The following is a 14,372-nucleotide window of genomic DNA, read 5'->3' as shown; positions in this document are numbered from 1 at the left end:
CATGTTTTATTCTTTGACAGAGGCCGGGGTGGGGGTGGGGGGTAAGCATACCTGCTTGCAACTTTCCTGAGATCACAGAACTGTTAGGGGTGGATGGGTAGCAATGGGGTTTTGGTTTGTTCATTTGTTTGTTTCATTGGTTGGCTTTTGATCTTTTGAGACGGAGTCCTATGTTTCATGGGCTAGTTTCTAATACATGTGCCATCATAACTAGCTAGTACAACTTTTTTTAATCGTGTGTGTGTGTGTGTGTGTGTGTGTGTGAGAGAGAGAGAGAGAGAGAGAGAGAGAGAGAGAGAGAGAGAGAGAGAAACAAGCATACCTGTGGAAGTCAGAGACCAACCTCAGGTATCCCTCCTCACCTCCCATCCTGTTTGAGACAGGATCTCGTTTGCGTTCCCATAAGTCAAAGTAGCTGGGCCCATGAAAGGCAGCTTCTGGAAATTCTCCTGCATCTGCCTCCCACCGCGCCTGCTGTGATTGAAGGTGCTACTGTGATATTGACTTACATAAACTCTGGAGATCTGAACTCAGGTCCTCGGACTTGCATCGCAAGCCATTTAGCCACAGACTCATCTTCCCAGATCTGTAACGCAACTTCTCTCAGGCTCCACTCAGAATGCAGATGCCATGCAGAAAGAGAATCTCTTCTGGGAAAAGCCGTGTTCCATGGAAAATTTCACCTTAGAGCCAGATGACTGAAGAAGCAATCTGGAATAGTTGGAAAAACTGTGGACCAGCCCATACTCCTGGGAGCAATCCTATGAAGGATTTATATAACTTAGCCCATTTCTTCTACTGAGACATGGTTCAAGCCTTCTGCTGTAGATGACCAAAACAGCTTGGAAAGGTGAACACAAAAGCTCTGGGGTTTGGAGCTGTGTCAGCCCAGCTCACCTCACCCTTGCTGCCAGGATTTTAGCAAGTTGGGTCAAACACTAAAGGAGAACCATGGAGTTGTGGGAGCACTGGCTTGGGAAGTGGCTAAGAGTATGAAGCGAGGCATAGCCTCCTCTGTCTCTAGAGCATCATAGATTCTTCATTTCTGAGTCCTTTTCACCTGGGAAATTTTACTTGAGCCCAGGTATATAAACCAGATATACAAATCAAGCTTTTACTGATAACCAATCATAAACTTACTTTTAAAAAAGTCTTTGGTCGGGCGTGGTGGCGCACGCCTTTAATCCCAGCACTCGGGAGGCAGAGGCAGGCGGATTTCTGAGTTCGAGGCCAGCCTGGTCTACAAAGTGAGCTCCAGGACAACCAGAGCTATAAAGAGAAACCCTGTCTCGAAAAAAAAAACCAAAAAAAAAAAAAAGTCTTTGGTGTATGCACTACCACTTATTAATGACAGGCAAGAACAAAGAGATGGCTAGGCTCATAACCAAAAATATAAGAACAGAAGCAAATTACATATTGAGATGGGTACACTTGCTCACTTTCACACAATAACGTCATGATGGCTGAATATTTGACAACGAAGGACATGGAAACCTCATGAATCAATCAGTCCCCACAGTCCACTCCTTGAAAAGGAAGGAAACTGAAGTTAGGGGTGGTCTGGAGAGCCTTCCAATGCAGGCAAAGCTGAGCCACATACCCAGTAAAGAAAAGTTCGTTTTTCAAAATTCACCTCTCTGCGTGTCCCATCCTGCCTGCAGGAATTGCAGCTGCTACTACAGTATCAATTTTCTCTGGTTCTAAATGCTTTTCAGAGTTGAGTGCTATTCTGACGTTATAATCATCAATGCTGAGAACTCACTGCACACTCACATAGTACAGCTGGACCTGGGGTCCACACCTGGAATCCTAACACTTGGGAGGTGGAGGCAGGGGGACTAGAAGTTCAAAATCATCCTTGGCTACACAGGTTGTTGACAAGGTAAACCTTTGATACAGAAGACCCCTCCCCCCAAAGTGCATACATCCAAGCATACATACATACATACATACATACATAGTATGAAGTGGCGCTAGTATGTTTAGGGACATATCAGAAACTGCTGGGAATTCTATGCTAACTCCAAGTAAAATACATGTAATATTATCTTTTGTGAAACAAGTGAGCAACTCAAAGAACAGTCTTTAAAATAAAATATTCTAACAATATAATCCAAGGATATACTGTTATAGGTGCTAGGAAGGATTGTAGAAAAATATTGGCTTTGGTCTTTCTTTCTTTCCTTCTTTCTGTTTTTGGTTTTTTGTTGTTGTGTTGTTTTGTTTTGTTTTGTTTTGTTTCCAGACAGGGTTTCTCTGTATAGCCCTGGCTGTTCTGGAACTCACTCTGTAGACTACATCTGCCTCTGCCTCCCAAGTGCTGGGATTAAAGGCATGCACCACCACTGCCCGGCAGGATACAGATTCTTATCAGATGGCTCTTCTTATCGGATGGCTCTGGTGTGACAGTGCTGTGGAGTTCACCAGCACATGCCTCACAGGAGTGCAAAGGATGCTTTCTTTCTCAAACACCCTGCTTACCCTCCAACATGTAGGGAAACAGGATACACACCACTCAGAACCACAAGGGGGCGCCCGAGTTTACTAGATTCCTTGGAAACTTTTTAAACCTGAACCCACGTATTCCAGAACACACCCCCACCCCTAATCCCATCCCTGGTCTGTGGAAGCTGGATACTTTTCTCATAGCCATAGTGTAAAAGGAGCTAGAATCTACTAAGAACACGTCTTCCATCAAGCTGAACTTCACCCAGCTGGGGTAGGAATCCCACTATGGGAATCCTGCACTAACCACAGTGACCTTCTGCTTGGCCTCTGGGGAGCCACAAGAGCAGGATCTTGTGCACTGTCCCCAGACACAACAGAGGTGCAGAGACTTAGAGGACTTCCGGGTCTCCAGGCGCCAGTGTAGGAAGCAAAGGTGTCAACAAATTCCCATAGCCCGTACTGAGGACAGTTGGGGTTTCAGCTGGCTCTCGGCTTCCTCACTCAGGGATTAGGTAACTCCGAAAGATCTTCTAGTTGAAGAGAGATACCCAATGGGAAGCTCTGGGCAGCCAAGAGAAAGGTTTAAAATGGGCAGAGAGATGTGGACATGAGAAAGATGGACTGGGCAAAGGACAGGATGAGGACAGATGTGGTGCCTGCCATCCTCAGCTTCAAAGGTTCCTGACTGTAGAGGGTCGGACAGTATACATCCCTAATCTCATTGCAATTTACCCTTTCCCCATTAAGTATGTAAATGGTCCTCCTATATCCATGGTTTCATAAACTAGAATTCAAAAATACTAAATGGAACACTCCAGAAACAAGCAACCCTTAAAAAAAAAACTGTGTAATGCCACACTGTCATTGTTCTATCTTATTATTTATTACCATTCATCTTACTGTGGCAACTTTATAAACTTTATCTTAGATATATATGAAGAAAACAGGATATAGATACTGCCTGCTCTGTAGCTTCAGGCAATGTATCCTCCGAGCATAAGGGAGACATATTGCACTAAGAAAAGAGAGGGTTCAGTTCCCAGCACCTTCGGACCAGGAAAGGTACTGACTAACGGCAAAAGAAGAGCAGAGCAGAGCCAGAAATGAGCAGAGCATTGTGAAGGAGCAGGGGTACAGGAGAGGTCAACCAGACCATACCAAAGATGCTCAAGAAGAGTCCTCTCAAGGGCTTCAAACACGAGTGTACGCTATCTTGTTTTGTGGGGTTAATGTTGCAGAGGTATGGGGACTGAGCCACCAAGGAGAAATACAGGGAGAAGGGGAACATATAACAGGATTCGCTATAGGACTTAGAAAAAAAATGTAAGCCTCAGACCAGCAGGATATCAGCATTGAAGACAGGAGTGGAGTGGGGTGTGCATTAGAGATATACACAGCAGACATCGAGGTGAAGACTGTGGAGGACTTACAAGGCTGAATAATCAAGATTATTCCTGAGTTTATTTTAAGAAAGTAGGTGAACTGAAGGTAGGGAAGAGAAAGGGAGAACCAGGAATCGGGAGATAGTGGACAGAGATCTGAGTAGTCTGGCCTACTAAAAAGCTACCTTATCAATCAGTCAAGAAGAATGTCACTGCAGGGCAGTGGTGGTGCACGCCTTTAATCACAGCACTTGGGAGGCAGAGGCAGGCAGATTTCTGAGTTCCAGGACAGCCTGGTCTACAGAGTGAGTTCCAGGATAGCCAGGACTACACAGAGAAACCCTGCCTCGAAAAACAAAACAAAACAAACAAACAAACAAAAAAAAAACCCCCAAAAAAAAAACAAAAAAAGGAGGAGGAAGAGGAGGTCACTGCCACTAAGACCCCAAGAATCTACAACTGTATTGTAACACAAAGTCAGGAATCCCCTGACACTACACACACCCTTGCCTATTTATACTCATGGAATTAATGATTGGCTACTGGAAGGTTGGAGAAAGAGGGAGAGGGAGAAAAGAGGGCGAGAAAGTCAAAGATTAACAGGAAGAGCTTGCCAGAAACAACAGTTGAAAGCTCTGCCTTACTTCTGCCTCCTAAATCTTCTGAGTCAGTCTCTTTCACTGAGTCAATTTTGCTGGCCGAACCCCAGTTACAAGGAAGTCTGGGTAATGTAGTTCCTACTTGTCCTACCTTTGCGAACTAGAAGACACAGCAGGAGGAAGACACGCTGCTGCTGAAAACCAGCCCAATAAATCTGCAACAGTAATACTGTGGGCCTCGCTACCACCTTCACTTGCCCCCCAAAACAAGGCAGATGTAGTCGTGTTAGCCAACTTAAAACAATGTTATCAAAATCCCGCTGATTTAATCTAGGAGCCTTGAGTACAAACTGGAGTGGAAGCCAATAGAAAATAGGAATCGGCATTATCTAACACAGAAAACTGATGGGGACTCGGCCTAGGCGTTCAGATATTACCCTCATCTGACCCCTTCGGGGGTGGAGGGGAAGTAGGGTGGGCTGCCTGTAGCACTGGTCCAAACAGCAATTGATTTCGGAAGATTTAACGGCAGCTTGTTACATTTTTGATCATCGGTATCTGGCGGCTATATCATATCATGGCTGTTTATAGAGGAGAACAAGACATTAATAAAAACAAGGCGATTGCTACCGGGGTTGTTGGTGAAACCCGGATCAGAAAACAATGACCCTGGTCCAGTAGAACAGGCTAGAAAAGCACAATCACAATCGCGGCCCAGTTCAGAGCAGTGTCCTGGGAAGTCGCGAAGGGTGCAGGTATCCCAGGTTGGAGGTCTTTGGCCCTGGGGCAGGGACGTCCAGAGAGGAGTCAAGCAGGCCGCACGTGGACAGGCAATGCCCCGGGTGCACAGTGCGGGGTGGAGCCATGACAGCACCCGGAACGACAGGCAGCGTGCTCCGCTCCCACGCGGCGCTGGCCCGCGCGCGAGTTCGAGCGCGGCCCCTTTAAAACCCATGTAAACAAAGCTTTGTTCCCCCAGCTCCCCTCCCTTGCGCTTCCACGGCCCTCCGCTTCCTCCCACCCGGCGTCTCCGGGCCGCTGACGTTGCCCGCGCCCCTACGCCGTCCCAGCCACGCTGCGCATTCTCCAACCCAGAGTGGCCGGCCGGGGCCTGCGCAGCAGAGCGGCGCTACGCCACGAGCGTAGCGCGCCGAGCCCCCAGCGCGCAGGCGCAGCGGCGACGGCGGCAGCAGCGGCGGCGGCGGCCCCGGCCGAGGTGCGCGCTGGTGGGGAGGGGGGGCCTGAGAGGAGCATGAATGGAGCAAAATGGCGGATCATGTGCAGGTGAGCGAGAGCCGGGGGAGGGGGCGGCCGAGGGAGCCGAGGCCGCCGAGTGCGGGGCGCACGCGGGCCCCGGGGCTCGAGCCCACCCGGGGCCCCGACAGGCCGCCGAGCCGTCGCCGCCGCCGCTCGGAGCCACCGAGCCGCCGCCCGTCCCGCAGCGCGGGGCCTTTCCCGCCTCCCGGACCGGGGGCCTCCTCCATCCCCTCCCACCCGGCCCCACGCCTCACGCGAGGCGCTGGAAGGACGGACTGGTCCGCGGGCGCGCACAGCCGCGGCCCGAGGCCTCCGTGCAGCCCTTGGGGGGAACCCTCCAAACCCGGGAGCGAGAGGACCCCTCGTGACTGTCCTAAGGGGCCCCCCCAGGTCACAGCGCCGGCCCTCCGCGATTAACAAAAAGAGCGCCTTACCACGCGAACCCCGCTCTCCTGACTCTTTCCGGTCGCCTTTCCTCCTCGCGCCCCCGAATCCGAGAGACCCCTTTTCCCTATCTGGCCCTCTACCTCTGCCCCGAAACGCCCTCCGCTCCCACTTTCCATTGGCACAGCCGGGAGGCCCGAGCACCCTGCCCTCCAAAATGGGAGCTGAGGCCTTGCTCGCCTCCCCTCGCGCCCCCCTTGCCATAGCCTAGGAGTTGAGCGCCCACACCTCCAGTGAAACACGGGGTGGAGGGGGGTGTGTCTGAAACCAGAGCTGCTGGGTTGGGTGTAGACAGCCCTCGGGAGGGTCTTGATCGTGCTCCGGAGCTGAGTGGGGGGATGTTTTGGGGTCCTTATAGAATAACACAAACCGGGAAGGGAAAAGGGTAGCCCACACCTAACCCAGCAGTAGCTGAAGCAAGTGCAAGCTGTTTCTTGCAAACTAGGTAAAGTTTTTGCTATCTGGGGCTTCTGATACTCTTTGACAGTTACTGATGTAAATCCATTGTCAGGAACCTTCGGATTTCCTATGCAACAAACCCCACAGGTTTGGGGCTATGGGAAGTAAAGATGATCGAGCAGAGTCGCCTTTATTTTGCATACAGTGTGGCGTCTTTCCCCAAGTTCTAAGAGTAATCTTATTCCGAGTGTGTTCAAGAAAGTGGAATGGTGAGACTTCTAGTTGTTTCTTTGACCGAGAAAGAGACTGATTAAAGACTCAACTTTGAAGGCTCGAGATTGGTGGAGTTGCACTCTGGAATGGGAGGGACTTATCAGGGTAGAATTATATCGCAAAACTTAACCACAAATAGAAGACCACAAGATTCACGTTCTGAAGCAGTGCGGTGGCCTACTTCAGAAGGAGCAGTAAAACATGACAGAGTGTTAATAATAATAATAATGTTGAAGATACAGTAGTAGATGGTTCTACTACAAAGACAGGAAGGTGTTTATGTGATTTTTTTTTTTTTCATCTTAAAAAGTAGGTAGTGTGGTTACCTCTGCACTTCAGGGAACCAGAACCAAAGCACAGAACTGCTGAGACTTGCTTAAAGTAAGTCCAGGTGAACCAAAGTTTTTTAAAATTTGAGTCCAACTTCTGCTAAGGATGTGCAATGAGTCTTCCAGAACTTTCTGTTTGTGCTAGGGCTCAAACCCAGGGTCTTGAGAATAGAGCTCATGAACAGTGCTTTGGGGAGTGCAGGGGGTGTCATTAGTTTAAAAACTATATATGCATTCATGTGTATATGCCTATATAGAGAGGAGGGTAAGGGAGATGGCTCCCAGCACACACATGATTACCCACAGTTATACAGTACTCCATATCTAGGAGATCAGACACCTGACATCTACAGGTATCAGGTATACACCATGGTATACATACATACATACATACATACATGCAAGCCCTCACATGTGTAGAATTTTTTTTTTTTAATTTTTAAATGTGGGTTCTGTCTCCTCTAAAGAAGTGTCTGCTCATGGAGTCCCCCAGTCCAGAATTCTTTTTTTTTTTCCAGGATTTTTAAAAACTGATTCTGTTATCATCACTCATTAGAATGTCAAAATGCATCAAAGCCACCTTCATAGCCTTTGTGCCACAAAAAAAGGTCTCATTTTTTTTTTTTAGAAGGCTGTTTTTCTCCCACCTACCCAAAAATAAGTAGACCAAAGTAAGACTTCATCAACTTCTAGATGAAGGGAAGCATACTCAAGACTGTAATGTGTCACTCTGAATTATTTTGGAGTGCTGGGATATACTGGGTTTTATTTTATTAGACCAACAAGCTAAGTGTTAGTATCGGATATTTAGACTCTTTATAGTAGTATTTTAATACAAAACCTTCCCATGAAAAAGACACATTCTTCCTCAGGTTGGTTAGAAACTCGTCTGCAGAACACTGAAGGAGGTACCTGATTACACTATTGATCACACACTATTGATCTTACTAAGGGAGTCTGATGATCAGGCAGCTGCATGTGTACAATACACAGAGTATATCTATACTTTTGTAGAACCGCTAGCGTGAGCAATTTTTTTTCTCTTAATGACAAGTAAGTGTATGGTAGATTTTTCTCGGGGTAGATTTTTCTCGGGCTTCTGAAATCTTCAGACATTGTTTTTCTAAGGTATATAGGGCCTTGGGGTTCTTTCCAGTATGTGTGTGAGGGGCTAGATGGAATCCCCATCTGACCTCAAACTTCCTATGTAGCCAAGTGTTGGCCTTGAACTTCTGATCCTCCTCCACCGCCTCCGTTGTGCTGGGATTATAGGTGTGTGCCAGGTTGTGTTTTATTGAAGATTTTAAGTGCTGTGAAACTTTAGTCATGGAAAAATTATAATACTTGGTTTGTCTGTGAGCCCTGTTATTGTCATAGTCAAGGGTCTTTAGAAAAGTGGCCTTAATGTAATGATTTTCTTAGTTAAAAGGTGTGATCTAACCTTTGAATAGTGTAGTTACAAAGCATTACCTGGTTGGGAAGAGGGGAGGACTAAAACTGTGTAATCATGGATGGGTGGGTGGATGGATGGATAGTTAGGTAGGTAGATAGGCAGAGAGAAAAAGAGGATGTTATATAAAGTTAAGTGGAAGTGATGTGGCAATTCAATATCTTCCCATACTAGCTTGTTAATGCAACTGAATCAAGATAACTTGGAGAACAGTGATACTGCAAAGATTAAGAAGGAACTTGCTGACTTTAATAGCTAACAGGAATTTGAGACAAAAGAAGGAATCCAGGAATTAAATAGGTTGCTAAATATGTACATGTATTAGACATACAAATTTAATAAAAAGAATAATTCTGGAGTTTTGATGTGTTATTGAGCTCTGCTTTATAACTATGTAACAGGGAAGACTTTGCAAAGTAATCATAGCTTGAAATTTCAGGTGCAGTAATTAAATATTGACTGCCAGTGTGACTCTAGGAAGTTATGAAGAATCAGTACAGCTGGCAGGTTAAAATTTAACAGAGTCCAAAAATGTAGCCTGATTATATAGCAAACGTGGTTGTCTCAGGTTTCTGAAACGTGCAAGGAGAGGATAGCACGGTAAGTCAATTTTGAGAACTCTACGTGAAAATAAATAGTAACTTCCGGAACTTTGTCAACTAAACCTATTAGTACCAAAATTCTTACTGTTTACTGTGTGAAAGATGCAGAAGGAGAAAGACCCAGGAGCCTGAAACTGAAGTACTAAATACTCATGCTCTCTTTGCACAAGCATCAGAGAGCAGGCTTCTGCCACACAGATGGAGACAGAGGAGACACATTTCAGAGCAAGGTTCCCTTCCCTAAATCCCTCTCAAATGGCAATTTACAAAATAATGTCTGGGATTTATTTTTGTCTCGGGATCTCCCTGTGTTGTCCTGGCTGGCCTTGAATTCCCAGGGTCAAGTGATTCTCATTCAGCCTCCCAATAGCTAGAACTGCAGGAGTGTGCTCTTCTGCGTAAGTATTTGCCAGCAAGTGTCAATCTTAGAATCACCTGTCTATATTTACTTGATAACTCGTGTTTGTTAGATTTCCTCCTGTGAGAAAAGCCTTGAGAACAATGTGTGTGTGGTACCATCCAAACACTGAGCAGTCTCTGATTTAGGTTGAAGTACTAGAAGCGGCAAGAAGATCCCTGTCCATCCATACCTTACAGGAAGTAGCTTCCATAGTCACCAGCTGCATTTTCTGTCCGGGTTGGATTTTAGAAGCCATATTAGCATTGCTCTTCAGGAAGGGAGAATGGCTCACTTAAGCCCATAAGCTAACAGTTCTCTGTAGCTACAGCTACTACTTCACTCCCTTCAGTATGTGTAAAGAAGATAGTGTTCTGAATTTTTTTTTTTCCTATTTTAATGCCAGACATCTTATCTCACAGATTTTCTCAGGGTCAGAGACCTGGGAGTGGCTTATCTCAATGGTCCTGGTTCAGGGTCTACTGTACAATCTGCACTGTCAGCTGGGGCTGCAGTTTCAAGGCTTGACTGAGGATGGAGAATCCTCTTTGAAATGCACCTTCTTTAATAGGCTCAGTTCCTGTAGGTTCTTGGTTGGAGTGAGGGCTTTACTTCCACACCAGCTGCTGTTTGGAGGCTTCAGTTCCACCAGCCTCACCTAGGACACCATCTTACAATCTTAACTTTTTAAACTGTCTAATAACGTCTACTCAGTATGAGTGACTCATCTTTGTTTCTTTTGTAAGTTACTGAAATGTGGTCTACCTAAAGACAGGTAAAGAAAATTCATTATTCAGCTTGATGAAATTTCATCAAGTGAAAATTCCTTTGTAACCAGCTCCCAAATTAATATTGTCAGTACCCAGAAGCCCTCTTGATGCCCCTGCTTCTACCCTGTAACACCACCACTCCCTTCTAGATAACTCCTACCCTGTCATTTAGTTTTTTTAATTTATTATTATATCTAAGTACACTGTAGCTGCCTTCAGATGCACTAGAAGAGAGCGTCAGATCTCATTACGGATGGTTGTGAGCCACCATGTGGTTCCTGGGATTTGAACTCAGGACCTTCGGAAGAGCAGTCGGTGCTTTTAACCACTGAGCCATCTCTCCAGCCCGTGTCATTTAGTTTTTAAGTATGCTTTCACAGCTAAGGCTTAGTAACTTAAATTCAACTGGAAGGCCAGGGGGAAAGCAGTTGTTACTCAGCTTATTGAGTATTTTTACTCATTTTTGAGAACACATTAGAAACTGTGTGAGTACTCTGGTGAGAGAAAGGGGAAGTGTACCTAGACAAGTTTAAGGTAGTGGTACTTTATGGGTATAAACAACCACAATATTTTATTATTAAGTTTACAAGTTATTTACAAGTGGTTCTCTTTGACCTCTTGATCCTAGTGGAAGGTCATAATATATGTTCCTAGACAGCTGTACCCAAATGAATTTTTAGGTAAGGAGATAGATTCCTTTTTTTAACCCACAGTAGCAGAGGCCTTGCATCTATGCAAGGGCCATACACACTTTTAACCCATTAACAGTTTCTCCAGCTCCTACTTTGGTTGTTTTTTGTTTTTGTTTGTTCAGTTGGTTTTGTTTTGTTTTGTTTGAGACATAGTTTCTTTATGTAACCCTAGCTGAAACTTGCTCTGTAGACCAAGCTGGCCTCCATCTTACAGACCCCCCTGCCTCTGCCTCCCTGGTGCTGGGATTACAGGAGTGTGCTACCTCAGATACCTCCAGCCCCTACTTTTTAAATTTTGAGACAGGTTCTCAATTGTTCAGATTAGCCTTAAACTTTGAATCCTCCTGCCTCAGCCTCCCAAGTAGCTAAAATTACAGGCATGTGCAACCAAGCTGTACTATGAGTTACATTCTTGAGAATGATTTGTAGTGATAACCATAAACCATCTTCTGTTTTCTGTTGTTGTGGGGACTTGGAAAGGATGCACAAACGTGGTACTCTACCTTCAGGGTTCTCTGTGTGAATTGGAGAGATAATAAAAGCCTGAGTTGTCAAGTTAAGACTTCATAATGAGAGTCCATGCTTTTGTCAATATGTCCCTAAATATGTGATTATTAATTACTCTTTCTTCACATTACAGTACCTCTGAAGAGTGCAGCTCATTCTTATTTATAGCCTCTTTAAAAGCAAGAAATTCTTAATAGAATGAGCATAGCATGAAGGAGCTGACTTAAGAGTCTGTGCTGCTGCAAAGAAACACCATGACCAAAAAGCATGCTGGGGAGGAAAGGGTTTAGTTGGCTTACACTTCCACATCAAGGTACGAACTCAAACAGTGTAGGAACCTGAAGGCTGCAGTTGATGCAGAGGCTATGGAGTGGTGCTGCTTATTGGCTTGTTCTCCATGGCTTGCTCACCCTGCTTTCTAATAGAACCCAGAACCAGGGATGGTGCCACCCACAATAGGCTGGGCCTTCCTCCATCAATCACTAATTAAGAAAATGCCCTACAGGTTTGCTTACAGCCCCATTTTATGGAGGCATTTTCTTAATTAAGGTTCCTTCCTCTCTGATGACTTTAGCTTATGTCAAGTTGACATAAAACTGTCCAGGACAGGAGAATATATTAAAGTCATTGGAAGGGAAAGGAATTGCTCACCACAAAAACTCAACCCTTAGTAATTCTGATACCTACATCCTTGGCTCGTGACCATGTCACACAAATATGTGCTTTTATGTCTGCCCACACTCTTGTGCCATAAAAGTGATATATTTGAGAGAAAGTAGAATTAGAAACTACCTACACATTAGCACTAATTGGACTTTTAGATGCTTGCCATTTTATAGTGTTGTCATTTGACATTCGGAGCCATTCTATAAGATAGGTATTGTAGAGATGTTACTAATGGAATTTTCCTTGAAATGGGTTGATTAAATAAAAACCTGCTATCCCTCGAAGAGTGGAGAACCACCGGAAGATTTAGATATGAGTGTAGTGGCTGTAACTGTCAGACTTAAGGAAGTTCAGGAAAGAGGAATGTTATCATCTGACCTTCCCAGGAGTTTGCAGACTTCTGCTATATCTCCTTTGAGAAAATGTCGTGCCTAACTTCTATTGTCTGAATTTTAAGAAGGGCTAATACTGACCCAGCATGTCTGTAACCAAAGCCTAGATTGGCAAGAACCAAAGTCAGAAATTCCTTGATAAATGTATCAAGTTTGTTTGCTTTGCCATTCTGGAATTTCTAACTGTCCAAATGATAACCTCTGGCAACAAGTCACTGTTTCAATCACATTTAAATTTAAGCTCTCTAGGCATACTATGTGTCTAATGGCTGTCATAATACATCATGCAAGCATAAAATCTTTACATTATCATGGACATTTTGGTGTGTGAGTTCATGTACAGGCTAGAGCTAGACATAGAGTTTCTTTCTCGATCACAAGGTCTCAATGAATCTGGAGCTCACCAATTTGGCAATACTAGCTGACCAGCAAGCCCCAGAATTACTCTTGTATTTGCCTCTTCTACACTGGAATTCTAGGTACCTCCCGCTACACCTGGCTTTTTGTGTGGGTTCTGGGGATCCAAATTCAGGGCCTCATTCTTGCCTGGCAATGTTTTATCAAATGAGCCACTGCCTCCTGTCATAGACATTTCTTTTGAACAGTGCTGATTAGAATAAGTATGCTTTTGAACCAAAGAATATGCAGAAGTGGAACATGAGTTTGAAAGTGATAGGTCCATATGCCAATAAAAATAAGCTAAAGTATCCTCTCAAGTGTGTATGAACACAAACAGATGTATGGGGTGACTTATTTAAGATTATTTCCTACACCATATTCTGTTCTCTTGGCCAAGTGATGACAAGAAGCAGTATACTCATAAATGAAATTTAAGAACTTAAAAGAAAATGAACTTAATGTTTCTTGTCCAAAGCACTTAGTAAAAGCAAACCTAGGTGATATTCTTTATATAGGTGTAAACATAAATATGTCACAAACATAAAGATGTCTTAGAGGCTTTTAGAAGGTTCATGATAAAACAGCTCCTGCCATTTCTGATTTTAGACATAACTTGTCACATTGTTACCTGTCTGGATGTTTTACAGATGTTCCCTAAATATGCCACCTACTTGCTAAGTAACAGACTGGCAGTGTTTAGGACAGAATTAATGTATTGGTGATTTGTTAAGGTGAAGAAATGATGGCTAAATATAGTCATCAGTAAACATTTATTAATTGGGTTTTTAAAAATATTCTATATCAAGATTGCTAGGCATATGAGGATATAAATGAGAATAAGACATAAACAGCTAGAGATGTACACCTCTAAGGGTTTTGAAGTGATATCAGTAATATGACATAGGTACACAGAGAACATGAAACACAGGTGTCAGTTTTCCTTCACAGAACCAAGAAAGGCTTCCTCGTCTAAAGTGGTTAGATGGTCAAGCTAGATGTAAAAGTACCTGGCAGTCTCCAAGTTAATAGTCCATACCCACAGAGAGAGTGCCATATGCAGTTATGTGTCCCCAGATTACTCCAGGAAAATAGAAATAAAAAGACGTTAGGTGAGGAATAAGGCTGCTGGTAAGAAGAGACCAAAACATGAAGAAACCTGGTAGGTGGCAGAAACTGGCAAACATGGAGGAAATTGATACAGTATAGACAAAGTAAGAAGTGAAGCAATAGTATATGCCAGAAACAAATAGCGCTTGAGGGGATGTATAACTGGGGATAGAAAATAGAGGCTGACCAGGGTAGAAGTTAGTTGACAAGTATAGTATGTATACGTGGCTTTGTGTGCGCGTGTGTATGGTACAGATAT

At 44.4% G+C, this 14,372-nt stretch overlaps 1 protein-coding gene across 2 annotated transcripts in view; it reads left to right on the top strand.

Annotated features, from left to right (window-relative positions):
- The first annotated feature begins 5,598 nt into the window (after positions 1–5,598).
- Positions 5,599–14,372, top strand: part of Xpo7 (exportin 7) — a 92,838-nt gene continuing 84,064 nt past the window's right edge. Inside the window, exon 1 of one of the 2 annotated variants that reach the window (XM_021181421.2) lies at positions 5,599–5,713. In XM_021181421.2, the coding sequence (XP_021037080.1) occupies positions 5,696–5,713 (18 nt within the window). In that variant the 5' untranslated portion in view covers positions 5,599–5,695. The remainder of the gene's footprint in view (positions 5,714–14,372) is intronic. The other variant, XM_029468780.1, reaches the window with a different exon arrangement.

The sequence above is a fragment of the Mus caroli genome, chromosome 14 (assembly GCF_900094665.2).
Source record: "Mus caroli chromosome 14, CAROLI_EIJ_v1.1, whole genome shotgun sequence".
In the NCBI taxonomy this organism is placed as follows: domain Eukaryota; kingdom Metazoa; phylum Chordata; class Mammalia; order Rodentia; family Muridae; genus Mus; species Mus caroli.
Note: the sequence above shows the minus strand (reverse complement) of the source record. Positions and strands in the feature narration are given on the sequence as shown.